This window comes from Lissotriton vulgaris, chromosome 4_1, assembly GCF_964263255.1.
Source record: "Lissotriton vulgaris chromosome 4_1, aLisVul1.2, whole genome shotgun sequence".
NCBI lineage: Eukaryota > Metazoa > Chordata > Amphibia > Caudata > Salamandridae > Lissotriton > Lissotriton vulgaris.
Window position 1 is genome coordinate 1,736,350,292 of NC_141691.1, and position 15,111 is coordinate 1,736,365,402.

The following is a 15,111-nucleotide window of genomic DNA, read 5'->3' on the forward strand; positions in this document are numbered from 1 at the left end:
CCTAGATACATAAGTGTGCTTAGAACATGAACCTGTAGGACCAAAAAGTCCCATAGTGCAAACTTACCCAACTCCCCCCCCTCCCTGCCCCCCTGCTGCACGGACTCAAAACTGCCTGCCCCCCCAACTGAGCAGAGTGCATACCCCATCCCCCAAACAGTGTACTTGCGCGTTGGGGTGAGGGACTCTCCGCAGCCGGCAGTCTCTCATTCACACCCTTTGAGGCCCTTCACCCAGTGTCCAATGGCGGGAAGCGCTTCACAGCATTAAAGTCTCATCACAAAAGTAGATATGAATGTTGTCCAAATGGTCATTGTTCCTCGAACTCTTCCCTGCCGCCTTCTGCTCCCAAAGAGTCACTGTTGTCCGGTCCCCCTCCCGAAGCCTGGGAGTCCCGGCGTTGGCCTCCAGTCCGATCTTTCTTGGAGCGATGTGTCCGTCTGTGGTTCTGACCCGGTCTCCACCCCTCGAGCCACTCCTGTACGTTTTCCGGGTTGTCAAAGAACCAGGTTTTGTTCTCCGCCACCACCCGTAATCTCGCAGGGAATAGCATTGAATATGGCAGTTCTCTGGACCTCAGTTCTTTTTTAACTTCAAAAAATGTTCGCCGCCGACGGGCGACTTCCGCTGTGTAGTCGGGGAAAATGGCAACGGTGGCGTTCTGGATCTTGAGAGGAGGGGAAGATCTGGCTGCCTGCAAGATTGCGTCCCGGTCTCGGAAGTTAAACAAGCGTGCCACTATGGGCCGCGGGGCAGCCCCCGGTTTCGGTTGGCCACCCGGGACTCGATGGGCCCTTTCCACCGAAAAGAAGTTGGACAGTCCCTTTGGCTTTAGTTCATTCGTTATCAGGCTCTCTACGAAGAGATCCATAGCTTTCACACCTTCTGATTCCGGCACCCCTATGATGCGGATGTTGTTGCGCCTAGAACGCCCCTCTTGCTCGTCCAGCTTCTCCCGGAGCATTCTATTGTCCTGCGCCATCTTTCCCATTTCACGTTGAAGTTCTGAAACGTCCTCTACCAGAGATTTCGTGACCACCTCCATGTTCTTCACCTTCTCCGACATTTTGTGGAGGTCCGCTCTAAGTAGGGTGACATCTGTGGAGATTCCGCCAACGGTCGTTTGCAGTTGGGCCAGTGCGAGCATGACGTCGTCTAGTGTGGCCTTTTTTCCCCCTGGGGAGTCGGCCGGCTTGCCACCCTGCTCCCTCCCTGCCGGGGACACGGTGGGTTTGTCGGAGGTGAATCGGTCTATACGGGTCTGTGTGACGCCGCCCTTAGGGCCTTTCCCCGCCATGCCGCCGAGTGTCGTGCTCCTCGTGCCCCTACGCTCCAGGATGTGAGGATCGGTGTGGACCCCCTGTTCAGTCCGGTTCAGCAAAGATCATCAGCGACTTTCTCCAGGGGGCGAAATGCGTCGATTGTCGCCAAGTGCGTAGCGACTGTTCCGATCAAAAAAAGATGGCGGGCGCCCACTTCGTGTTCGTCACCCGGACACTCGGTGCTGCTGGTGACGACCTCAGACACGGTCTGGACTCCGGAGACTACTCCGTCAATCACCACTCCCTCGATCCACACGGACCGCCGCCTCCGACTCTCCAAGATGTACTCGGTCTGGCGACTCCTCCGCCACACGGGCACTTCCGGTCTAAGTTCTCCGATCAGAAAGCACTTCCTGCTGGGTTAACAGCCAGGGGAAGTCCCGGCTCAGGAGGATTGAGCAGGCCGGTTCGAGGCTTCGACGTATCTCTGGCAGCGTACATCGGATCTTGTCGCTGCTTGTCGCTGCTTACTCCGCCCGGTCCTGGGATCCGGTACCTGCCTGTGGGGCTTGCAAATGTGACGGATTTTGTATCGGATCGACGAACAGGCCGCTTCAGCCGCGGAGCTCGTCCCTTATGCTGCCGCCATGATCGGCTGCTAGCCACGCCCTTATTTATGATTTTTACATAATTGTATTTCTAATACATTTTGGTGGCAAGGCAGCTAAAGTTGATTTTGGACCTGATATAAAAAATACATTTTGAAATGGGAAGAGGGACTCTTGAGAACGTTAGAGTACTGTCAGATTACTTTAATTACTAAAACCTGAGGACATATGAGGACACATGAAAACGATGACTAAAACAATTAATTAAATGAGTAGAGAATAGAACGAAAAATGGAATTGGTAAAATATCTCGCCACTAGCCAATACTTTACCCTAGCATGTAAGTGGACTTCTTGTTTGGGGGATGAGCAGATACTGGCATGCAAAATGTATCAGCTTGAAGCTGATTTTTACCCACTACCCCATGATGTATGGTAGCAAGAGCAAAATGTGAAACACAGTTTAACAGATCATTGGGTAAAGAGGGCTGACACAAAGACCCTAGTATCCATGTATGTATTCTTTATTCAAGATTTTTTTATTAATTACATATAAATGGCAAACCCGCCAAAATGTCTCTAGGCCAGACATAAACATGTTTTAAGGTCGATGGACATGTCTTAAAGGCTAGGGTGCCCGACTTTAAAGCATCCTGGGAATCTGGGTGAATCACTTAATTTCCCCGGGCCTAAAAATGAATATGGGCGTCTGTAGTGCAGCTGGTGCTCAAGTAAAGCACTCTGATACCTTGGTGTCGAGTTCGCGCTATATAAAACTGCAAAAAATAAATTAATGATAGCACTGAAGGAAAAAGGGGTCCAAAGAAAAGGAGAGAACAGGAAGTAAAAGAGAAGAAAGTCAAAATATAGAAAATAGAAAGGAAGAAAACAGTACAGAAAAGAGAGAAAATACGGAGGAAAGAGAGAAAAGAGGTAGAAAAAGTTAGCGGAGACAGGAAAGAAGAAAGAAAAACAGAGCACAAGAGAGAAATAACATGAAAGCCATGAATAAGAAGACAGAAAAGACAAAATAAGAAGAATGGCGAGAGAGAGAGACCTTGAAAGCACATCCTATGCCAGCTCGAGCAATTGTGCAGATGCCTTAAGTCAGTAAAGGGGGCTGTGAAATGTAGCGGGCCCTCAAAGAAGGAGCAAAGCCCAGTGATTAATTTGTAAAAGAATAAAAAAGACAAATAACCACAGTGTCCTAAAACATACCTGACGCACTGCCGAATGACAGGGATGTAGTATAACAAAGCAACGTAGTCTTGAGTCAATCTCATTCCTCTTTCTTCCACCAACCTACATTTCCTATCTCATTATCTCACTCTTGCAGGCACTTTAGCTGGGTTGCTAAAGACAACTTCAGCTGCCTGTCACAGACAACTTCAGCTGCCTGTCACAGACTGCTATGTAAACAATACTACATATAATACATTTCGAGTCAGACCCTTGCTCATGATAGGACGCCTGCTCCTCCATTCCATTCCCTGTGTCTGAACCGATTGTGTCCCTCCCTATGTTTGTATTTGTCCAGTACTTGAAGCATTTCAGTTTTACCCTGGTTTTAGATTGGATGAGTTGTATCCTTCCACAACTGCTTCAAGAAACTATTGTTTTCTTTTTGGCAGTTATATTACATAATGGTATTTGTATAGCACTTACTACTCTTCTGATAGGCGCTGAAGCGCTAATCCACATGGGTGGCAACTTATACCACCTAGCTTGATGGTTGGAAGTATGCTTTGAGACTACTTGAGAAGTGCTTCCATGTCATGTGTGGTGACCACCAAGGCGTGGATAGCGAGTTATGGGATGCAACGTCTGGTGGCATGATGGATCAGGAATTGTGAGACATAGATGCACATTTTCCTAGTTAGTGGTATGCTAGCAGCCCTGATTAGCTCATCTCTAATTTGTATGTTCTCAATCCAATTCCCCAGTTAGCTGTGGCAGGAGGGCTCCGCACTGAGATTTTATGCATATATGGACATTAAAAGGTGTGGGGAAAGAGTGAGAGGTAACCAGAGGTCTGCACGCATAAACAGTGCTACAGTCCTCCTGATTCAGCACTCCATGGCACTGCATGTCCTTCTCCTTCTGCTTTCTTTCTTCTTCAAGGATGCATTTGCATTCCTTTCCTCACTTCCTGTCTCTTCCTTTACCCTTCTACCAGGAAGGGTGAGAGGAAGAAGCCTTGTTTAATGCTGGGGCTGGACAAGTGCTTTTCAAAACTCGCTTTAGCTGAGTTTTTCAGTGAAGGAAATGATGACAGTCATTAGATAGTATCTGCGTTGCCTGGTCCGAGGCAGGGTATGTGCAGAGAATGCACTATGCATGAGCGTTCCGACAAAGAACTATAATTCACAGTACCCATGATCTCTCTCGTATTTTGAACAGACCATAGTTATCTTGAATATCTGAGCATAACTTCCCCCTTGGTCCACAGTGGCAACCATGACACCACGGTGCTGCAGGCACTCCCCTGCTAGATGAACGCATATTTCCTTGCCAAGACCCATTATTCTCCTTTGGATTTGTCCTGAAGGACACTGGAAATACAGGGAAGCATTCAGAAAATACTGTTGTTGATGGAAACAAATTCTGAACTATTTTTAACATTTATACAAATTGTTCCATGACTGGGATTGTTACATTTGCTGATAGTTTTCCTGTGTCGGAACATGAACGATTCTTATACTGGATAGGCCTGGGCGGTAAGTTCCGTTCCGTTCACGGAATTTGGGTAATTTCGCATTCCGCGGAGAACGAGGAATTGCCAAAACTTCAGCGATCCATGTCATCGCAGAATTGTTTGCTTGTTCGCGCTTTAAAAATGCGTGTTTGCGAGATATTTCTCTCTGAGCTCGCTAACAGTGTTCGAGAACAGGAAAAAAGCATCGCGAACGGGCAGAGCAAGCAATTCCGCATGTTCGCGGAACTTTTGCGTGCTCGCAGAAATTGTTAACCATTTTGCGGAGCTTTGCGTAGCGCGACTACGCAAATTCCACCCACCCCTAATTGCTGGATTTAGTTGCTCATGTTAAGTATGAATGGCAAGTATAAAGTATTACTCTTCTAGTACAAACATAAGAATTGTTAAAACTAGGGAACAGCAGACTATTAACATTGTTGGCTACCTTAGAATGCTATAAGAGTGAAATATAAACTGAAACTCATCTTCCACAAAAGAATGCATAGTGTTAATAGTAAAGGCCTTTATTCCAGTCATAGGAAGAATTGCTAGCAAACATATATACGAAGTACCTATGCTCTCTATGTTTAGTTTGAAGATTTTACAAGTTGCCCATTAAATTACAGTCAGTTGCACATAGATATTGCTAAGGGATATTTCTTCACAATTACATAAGTCCTAACATGACAAGTTACTGAAGCTCTTTCTTTGTCTTGGAGGAATACGCTACTTCCAGCAGACATCCTGGATCAAAAGGAGTGGCGATTCACAGAGTGGCGGAGTCTGGTGTGTCTGTTTTCTCTCTTATCCCAGTTCTCTTTCTCTGTATCTACTGCTTGCCTTCATATTCTTTTATATGGAGTTACTGATGGAGAAGGTGGGAGACCGATGAGTGCACCGCTCCCTTTCGATTCCGCACACCAGGTCCAGGTCCAGCATAGCTGCAAAATCGGCCCTGTAAAAAAATCGGCCGAAAACCGGCCCAGACAAAGTGCTCGGCCGCCCCCACCCTCTCCCCAGAGTGGGGAGGGGGGGCCAGCCGAGCACTTTGCCAGGGCCGGTTGTGGTTCCCAGTCCCGCCCTGGGTGTCTCTGGAATTCTAGTTTACAATCCTAATTTGTGGTGAAGACGGATTTTAAATTACAATTCCGAAAATGCCACTTTAAGAAAGTTGGCATTGTCCTACCTTAGCTGTACCTTTAGCCCTCTGGTCCTCCTTCCTGGCGGCAAGAGAGCAGAGTTTGTTCTGGGATGACATGAAGTCGGACAGTTTACATCTTCCATGTGGCGTCCCGCAGGGTTCCGCCCTTTCCCCGACTATTTTCAATCTCCACGTCACCCCTCTGGCCAATCTCGTCAGGAGGCACAGTTTTGCTCTAGTCTCGTACGCTGATGACTCCCAACTTGTCATCTCTGTCACCAACCAGCCGGAGACCTCAGAAGCCAGGTCCCACGCTAGTCTCACCGAGATTATGGCCTAGATGAGTCAGAGCTATCTGAAAATAAACATAGATAAGACAGAGGTGATGGAGTTCGGGCCAGCCCCTGTGGAATCGGTGCAATAGAAGCCGGAGAATGTCCTCGTCCAGTAGAGAAGGTCAGAAATCTAGGGATCATCTTTGATGGTAAATTGAACTTCGGCCGCCAGGTAAACAGCCTCACTTCATTGTGTTTTTTCTCTTAAAAACTCTAAGAAAAATCTTCCCATACATCCCGCAAGAGCTACAAAAGACAGTGATGGTTGCTCTTTTTATTTCCAAACTGGATTATTGTAACGCTCTATTTTTGGGAATTGATTAATACCAGCTGAAAAAACTGCAATCCCTGTAAAATGCTGCAGCGAGACTTCTACTGGGCATCCCCAGAGGACAGTCAACCTCGGCCGGCATCAAATCACTCCATTGGCTACCCATCAAACAACGCATCACATTTAAAACCTTAAGTTTTGAGCATAAGGCAATCTATGGTGGCGGTGCAGAGGACCTTAAAAACGTTTCTCACATATGTTCCTCCTCGCGATCTTAGATCGGTTAGTCTAAGTCTTATTGAAACTACAAAGTTAAGGTGGGCAAGAAGGGGGGGGGGTGGGGGGGCAGAGCAATAACTCTGTGCGGCGAAGCTCTGGAACAAACTGCCGCTCTCCATGAAGCTTCAATCCAACCTTCAGCTTTTTAGGAGGAGTCTTAAAACCTGGCTGTTTACAGACACTTTGGCTTTAACTATAATGTTCCTTCCTGCCCACACGTCACAGCGTCAAGAATCGAGCGCTATACAAGCACATAAACATAAACATTTGGTGCCTGCAGTCTATCTCTGGTCACATGACTGGGTGTACTTGGCAGTTGGGCTTTGTGTATTCCTCCTGGAGCCACAAATAATGGGAGCTTAGTTGTGACTTGTAGAGCCATCATGGGCAGGATGGGAGGGAGGTGTTGGGTCAACCCTCACTTACACTTGAATAGGCTGTGTCCTGTCTTCACACAAAGGGCTTAACAACCATGCATTGTCACTCCAGCCAGCTTGGAGCCAGGGCATGGGTGGTAGGGAATCCCATGCACTTCAAAGACATTGTCTAGAAGCACACAAAAGCCTTAACAACCATGCACTGTCACTACAGCCAGCTTGGAGCCAGGTCAGGGGTGGTAGGGAATCCCATGCACTTCAAAGACATTGTCTAGAAGCTTCTCCCACCTTCCAGAAGCAGGATATAAAAATTGGACCTCAGACACCAACCTTTCAGCACATTTCTGAACTTGTGCATACTCTGCCAGGCGAAGGACTGCTGTGATGCCGAAGGACTACCACTCTAATGGACTTCACTCTAATGGACTCTGGCTTCGCTCTGTTGACCTGCTGTCATTTGCCCTGTTGCCTGAGTGAGAAAGACTGGACCTGCATTTCTTGGACCCAGAACTCAGAGTGACTCTAAGGGCTAGTTGGCTGACCTCCTCATATGAAGCCTCAGGGACACAACAGACTTCCTAAAACCTTACACCTGCACCTGGACTCTGCCATCTGGGAGTCTACCCAGCCAAATCATGCCACCTCAGTCCAGGACCCTTGGACGTGGGCCTAAGGTGCTTGCCAGTGAAACCGACATATCTTCTCTGCTGAGCGAGCATGCTCAATCAGAACCAATGCATTTAATCTGTTGAGCGGCACATCCCCGAGCAGAACCGACACATCACCACTGCTGAGTTGGTTGGTACCATCGCAAAGACCAGCATCACCTCCACAGTCCTCGGAACCAACGCATCGTACTGATGACGCTATGCATCCACAGGCCAGGTCCACTCTTCTGTCATTGACGACAACCTCATGCCAACGACGGACTCCACATTGCAGCCTTGCAGCTCCTTGGAACCAATGCTTCACCAGCTGCATGCTACATTCCTGATGTCGGACTTCACACTGCAAACCCCATCAACAGTATCTTCGATGACGACACAGCAGGACCTTACACCTCAGCCTTGCCTCTTCTCAGAGCTGATGCATCGCTCCGGCTGTGTGGTGAATCTTCTACGTGGATTTAAGCAATGCTCGGCAACCAGGATTTAAGCCACTTTGCAAAACACACCTAACTGGGTCACTGTAATCAACCATTGCTCCATCATGGTGAGCCTAAACTTGTAGCTGTATCCTGTTCTGGCGTGACCAGATATCCACAGTTGGCGATTTGAGGTTTTTGCCGTTATTTTCTCTGGTTCTACTAATTGGGTTTTTGTCATTTTGGTCTTGTTTTATTTATTAAAAGTTGCTCTATTTTTCTAACTCTGTTGTGGGCTCCTTTTGTGTTTTGTTTTCACTGTTTCATAGTTTGAAGTGATGCACAAATACTTTACCCATTGCCTCAGAGTTAAGCCAGACTTCTCCGCTCCGTGCCAAGCTAGCAAGGGTGGTGAGCACAGGTTAATTTGGGGTTTGCTTGTGCCTTACCCTGACAAGGATTGTGGTTGCTGCTTGACAAGGGCTTAGCCTTACACCCCAGTCAATCAGTAACCCAATTGTTCTACATTCACTATGAGATGAATGTGATATGTAAAAAATAGTTGTCAAACATTACTCTAAGTGAAAAATTACAACATTTAAGTTGAACTTAGTGTTATAAAATGGATGCATGGGTTAGGGTGGCTGCAAGTACACATATAAAAATAGGTAATGCATTAAGGCACATCAGTAAGGATGATGCATGTTGACTTTCACATTTCACCAGTAGCACAATGGGAATAAAATATTTCATTCAAAACATTGATGAATACAGTTATCAAGTTTATTATATTTATTTTGTTTAGGGTTTATATATTTTACCAGAGATCCAATATATTGGGGGATGTATAGCAATAACAAAATATATCTACGAAGAGGCAACACAAAATAATAATGTAATTAACATGAAAGGCAAATTTGCTTACCAAGTGTTCAAATATCGTCTAGAATGAAATTAAGTTTATTTGCCGCAAATATTTTTTATCTGCCAATAGATTTATAAGGACCTAGATCCTCAAAGGTAAAAAAATATTTTGCACCTTTGCATTGATCAGCTCATACCTTATATTTTCTTAGTCAAGAACCTGCATCACTGCTGACCCATGTCTCCTTCTTATAGGACCCTTGAACTAAAATGGTTCTAACTTTGGTTCTCACCCATTACAGGTCCAAACTCTGATTTAAGTTGAATACTTCGCTTTGGATACATCATAACTTATAAGGAGTTGCTGATCCTATTTCAACAATTTAAGGTATGCTATTATGGATGCCTTTGATAGGTACTTTTTTATGTGACTTTACTCATGCTCCCGAGGCTACAACCTTGGCATTGAGTATTTCTATCAATAAATTTGAGTGTCTAGCTCCTATTCTCCCATGTTTGCTTTGCACATAGTAGGGTTGAAAATAGATCAAGCTTATACTTTTTTTTATATAAATATTTGATAACCTTTCTGAAGGAAAAATATGGAACACCATTAGTGTTAATAAACCGTTATGGTTTGTTATCCTAGCTGGTACAAAGGACAAAACCGAAAATAAGTAAATATCAATTTTTGCTCCTATCTAGAATATTCAGGATCCCTAGAAAACCTCACGGGGTCTTTCCATAGAACGTCTAGAGCCACTGCTCTAGGAATACTTCCTTTGAGGTATTTTTCCCAATTATTTTACTTGGTCTTTTCCCCTTTTTCCATTTTCTATTTTCATTCCCTCTTTCTTGTCTTCTTCCAATAAAACACGAATTGATCTCTTGGCTTTAGCTGCTAAACACACAATTACTCAGATATAGTAATCACTCTTTTACTAAGTTAACAATGACACAGTTCGTTGGTGCAACTTGTGTTTTGGGACAGTTGTGGTTTGACTGTCATTGTCTACATTTTGGTTTTTTCACTTTTCTCTTTTCTGTTTTTTTTTTCTTACTAAGGTGATGGTGAAATTTAAAAACATAGTATATCATAACAATGATGTTAACAATTGGCATGGTATGTTTTTCTGCTCTTCTAACCGATGTTTTTTAGGCTTAACTGTATTTTATAGACTTGCATCAAAAACAAATACATGCTATAGATAACGAGTTATATGTGCATATATTATTTCTACAGCCTTGAACAAGTCGTACTCACATAATGACACACGTGTCAGCTGTGTGCTTTTCCAAAATTGCACTCCGAGTCAACTCCATCAAGACTCAAAAGACCTTTAAAGACTGTTTGAGTTTTTTATTGCAATTACCATTGACATCTGTTTTTTATTGATTCTCCTTGTGCATTGTTAATGAATTTGGGTTTATTAAAATCATATTGACTACTAAGTCAGACATAAGACATGCAAGTGGTTGTGCTCTGTTGAAATTTTGATAGCTATATTGTATATGAGAAAGAGCTTCTTTTTCGTACACAGGAAGGACACTGATAAATGGCACGGTGTTCCACATGAGCACACCAAGAAAGTGTATATAACATGCTACAGGGATAAGACTGTGATGGAGGTGCTGACTTTTCTTTCATAACCACTGCCATTTTCTCTATATTTTCTCCTTCTTGTAGGAACTGGGTCTCAAAGTCCATTTGCACCTTCATATCTCATGGCTCAACATGCAACCCACCAAGGATACTTGTTCCTCCTTGGTAATAAATCCTTTGTCTTATCTACCTAAATTGTCCATATCAGCCGCAGCCATCCATTGACTAGGAAAACCTGTAGATCACACATTTGAAGATCTATCAAGTGCCCCCCAAGGCAACACGTTTAGTATTTAGTTCTCTAGAGAAGTGGTAATAGAACGAAGCACTTATCTCTGCATAGTAATGCTTAGGGGGCATTCCAAAACATGAGCTCCTAATTTAGCCTTTACTGCCTTCACATACATGTATTGGCTAAATATAATCACTGAGAACTCATGAATCCAATGTATTTAAGGCCATACTGAAAGGATTCAATTGGAACCTGCAGCAATCCAAAAGATGCAAAAGGCCTCAACCTTTGCGTGTAACTATGTTTGTTGGGAGGTTATGCCTAGGTTCACCATCTCTTTCTATCTGTAAGTCTGTAATTCAGGAAGAGCACAGTCCCTTGTTTCACTTCCCATTATCTATTCCCTAACACAGGTCTTTAGTAAATACAACTAAATAGGTATAAACACGATTGTAGACACAGGTAATGACCATATGTACTGAAATGTGACGAGGAACCACCCGACCACGACAGCATAAGCTTGAACAAAATGGAGAGTTTCAAATGAAAATATAGAATTAATAAAAAAAAGTATGCATTTTATGCCATAAAAAAGACAAAGACTACAAGACTCAATGATACCATCTTTCTAAAAGATAAAGTGTTCAAATATTTTTCACATGTAAAAGAAGAATTGAACCTATGCATTGCTTTATTCTTCCATTGCGCCGCTAAGGCGGTAGTTTGATGTGGTCTCACCTGGTACACCGGCTTGCATCCAGTACTCAATGTCGGTTCCCTCTGCACTGTCGAAAAGGTTTGTAACGTTGATGGGCTGCAGCAGCTTCATGGTTTCCTTCATGATGTTCCGGGCTTTATCACTTCCGGAAAACTGGATGCCCAGCGGCAGGAAGGTGCCTATGTCAGACTCCATCACAAGGTCGAAGTTGGAGATGTTGACCTGGAAAAGTACAATGTGTACTATGGTCATCTTCAGCGCACACAGCAAATTAAAGAAATTGTATATAGCACCCACCGCAATTAACCAGCTGGCCGCGTGGCCTGCCACATCACCTGCATATGATGCACACAGTGCAGGAGCATATGAGCATTAACCCTTAAAAGACTGGATCTAATTGTTTTTTCAATCCTACGCTCAGTTCAGCCCCCATCACTGTCAAATCCTGGTAAAACCCTAAGAACTTTAAATTGTGATCTCAAATTGTGGCCAGAAAGGCATGTCTTCGGGGTCCCTGCACTTGCCTGTTCCCAGATACTGCCTGTTCTTTATTTGATTAAATAGGTATTCTAATATCCAGGGCTACCCATTGTTGTATACATTTCTTTATTTGCATTTTTTTAATAACATTAAAATGTATTAACATACACTTTTCTCATTCAACACTGCCACCGCTCACAAACCCATTCCATGCTCACCTCAAAGGAACTGGGGCAAGGTCATTGAGGAGCACCCCAACTCCACCCTCATCCACGACCCCCCCCCCCTCCTCGACAGACACCAACTCTGCAGCCAATGAACTACACCGGTGGGTCACCAAGCTCACACCCCAGATGCACCTGGAGACGCATCGAAAAACGATGGAGGAACAGCAAAACCACTGAAAACCAGACCACCTACAAGAACGCTATGAATGAATACCCTCAACTCATAAGATTCACCAAAAGGACATGCATGCAGGACTAAATCCTCATCAACACCAGCAACTTAAAGGAACTCTTCAGCATCATCCAACAATTCACCAAACCCCCCAGCGAAGCCACGAATATCACAACCATCCAGGACCTTTACAACATGTTGAAGCTAGAAATTTTAAAGAGCTGCCACTAAGGTGTACTCTTCTAACTTTAGGGATGCAAACCCTTCAAGCCCCAGAGGATCTGGGATTCCTCAGAGGGGTACAGTATTGAATGAAAGGCTGTATGTACTAAGGGCCACTGTTTGTCAAAGCTTTACAGCAGTAGAACAGAGCCTTGAATGAGATCCTATGCTTCGCAGGGAGCCAGTGTAGCTTAACAAGTGAAGATCCGATGGAGATACATTTCAGAAGATTGAGTAGCAGACTAGCAGCTGCATTAGGCACTCGTTGGAGTTGTATCATGCAAGACTGTCACATCCCCAGGTATACCATTTTGCATTATTCCAGCCTTGAGATGTTTAAGGCCTGGACGACACTTTTCTTTTCAGATTGTCAGAGCAGGTCCAGGGTCTTTTTCAGGGTCATGCGAATTCCGAAGCATTTCCCAGCCAACAGTGTGATTTGGCTGTCAAAAGACAGCTTCTGGTCAAACCAAATTCCCAGGTTTTTAAGCATGGGCTTGGTACTAGGTAAAGGGCAAAGACTTTCAGGCTACCAAGAGGTCGACCAGATGTTGGGTTGTTTGCCCAGGATCAAGACCTCTGTCTTCCTTGCATTCAACTTAAAGCAATTTTGCTCCATCCACCCGGCAACCTCCTCCAGACACAACCTTAGTGAAGTAACAGAGTTGGCAGCATCCTGGGAGAGGGTGATCAGCAGCTGAGTGTATCAGCATAAGTGATCACTCTAAACCAATGACGTTAAATGATCTTGGCCAGTAGGAGCAGGTATATATCAAATAAAGTTGGACTTAGGGGGTACCCCTGAAGTACACCCTGCTGTAGATTGAACACTTTAGAGATGTATGGTTTTTGACACACCTGGAAGCTGCACCCCTGCAAAAAGGAGGCAACCCACCATAAGGCCGGGCAGCCCAAACAGCATCTCCACAGACATACAATGAGCAGGTTGTGTGATACGTATTTGCACGCCACAATTAGATCTAGCAGCAAAAGAGCGGGCGTGTCTCTGGTGTCCAAGATTTTGTGAATGGATTACAAGGCTAACAGCGGAGCCGACTCCATACTATAGGGCAGACAAAACCCCGACTGTCAATTCAAGAAGATTGTTAGCCTCGATGAACAGAGTGAGCTGTCAGTTGACATGATTCTCAGTGCTACTGCCTCAGAGTTCAGGCGTGAAGTTCAAGGCCAGGACACAGCAGATCCCGAGGAAAAGGCAACCCCAGACAAGCAATTGAGCATACAATGGGTAACAAAAAGCTTTTGTAATCACTTGCATAAGTGTGATGGACTTAGCTGGGTAAATTATAATTAGCATGAGGACCAGTGCCACTGATATGGGATTTAAAAATTAAAACTACCCTACCTTCAAACTAGCTTCCCTTAGATTTATGTCAAGAGGAAACAAACCGATCACGCAAATTCTCATCAGAAAATTGGATTTATGGTTGGTATTCAGAACTGTTTCTGAGACCCTGGGCTGTCCTGATACCACCCCTTTAGAGACCCCCATGTTTGCAAGCATTTAAGAATGGCTGATTGCTTCAAAGTCACAGTAGTCAGCCTTTCCAGCTTTCTGATGGAAGTCATCAGCTGCCAGAATTACCAGAATTATGTACCAGGCAATTTGAATTAAAGTTGTAAGTAGACAAATGACCTAAAGAGTCTGTCTGAGACCAAGTGATCAATTGTATGAATTCCCCTGGTTTTGCAAATAAGGTGGGACACAGTAGATTTGTCCACAATAATTTCTTTGTTGCCCCATGAAAGCACCTAGGCATGGAGTAGTGCACAAAACATATTGGAAAGAATGGTCCATTCCGTCTTTGTCCTGGGCTTCCCACATTGAGATAACTGATGTGTACAGTTCCATGTGTGGAAGATATCAACCATCAGACTCCATGAATGCATATAGTTTCATAGCATTTAAAGAGGGTGGTATGCTATGTTAGGCAAACCTTTTGATTTTCAGATTTAAGAATTTGAGAAGCTAGGTGGTATTAGAAGGACCATTGCAAAAAGATATTTAAATCAGTTTTCAAAATTAATTTTTATTATTTGTACTCATCCCAACAACATGAATTTTGCGTAGCAGGCCAAATACAGAACTCGAGGTTAACTTTTCAAGTAAAGTTAATATATTTTCCCTTGTCATATGTTTGTAGCCCATCTGTGAGGTGTCCATTACTGCAGAGTCCCCAGAATCCAACAGTTTCTCCAGAGACTAAGATGTTTGAACACTTTGGTCATCCTGTCAATCATGACCAGCACAATTTACAGCTGAAGTAATCTACAGTGAACGTCCTATTTCTTTCAGGCTAGGTCAGAGGACCAAGAACGTCTTCCTTTTCATATTAGTTGAAAACAAAATTTTCCGATTACACACATTTGGCTTTCGACCTGTTGAAGAGGTCCATGCTACTTGGTGGGCATTATAACTTGTAATGACTGCTGGTGGCACAGGAAGCTTGCAATTATCTGTGGTAGCCCCTGTTTATTGTTGCAGACTGTGGCATTGACCTTGTGCACTCTGTAAGGGGAG

General features: G+C 44.3%; 1 protein-coding gene across 1 annotated transcript in view; it reads right to left on the reverse strand.

The window, feature by feature from the left end:
• CPQ (carboxypeptidase Q) overlaps positions 1-15,111 on the reverse strand; it is a 2,019,872-nt gene that overhangs the window by 319,619 nt on the left and 1,685,142 nt on the right. The window contains exon 7 of the mRNA XM_086966033.1: positions 11,489-11,690. Coding sequence (XP_086822159.1) covers positions 11,489-11,690 — 202 coding nt within the window. The remainder of the gene's footprint in view (positions 1-11,488; positions 11,691-15,111) is intronic.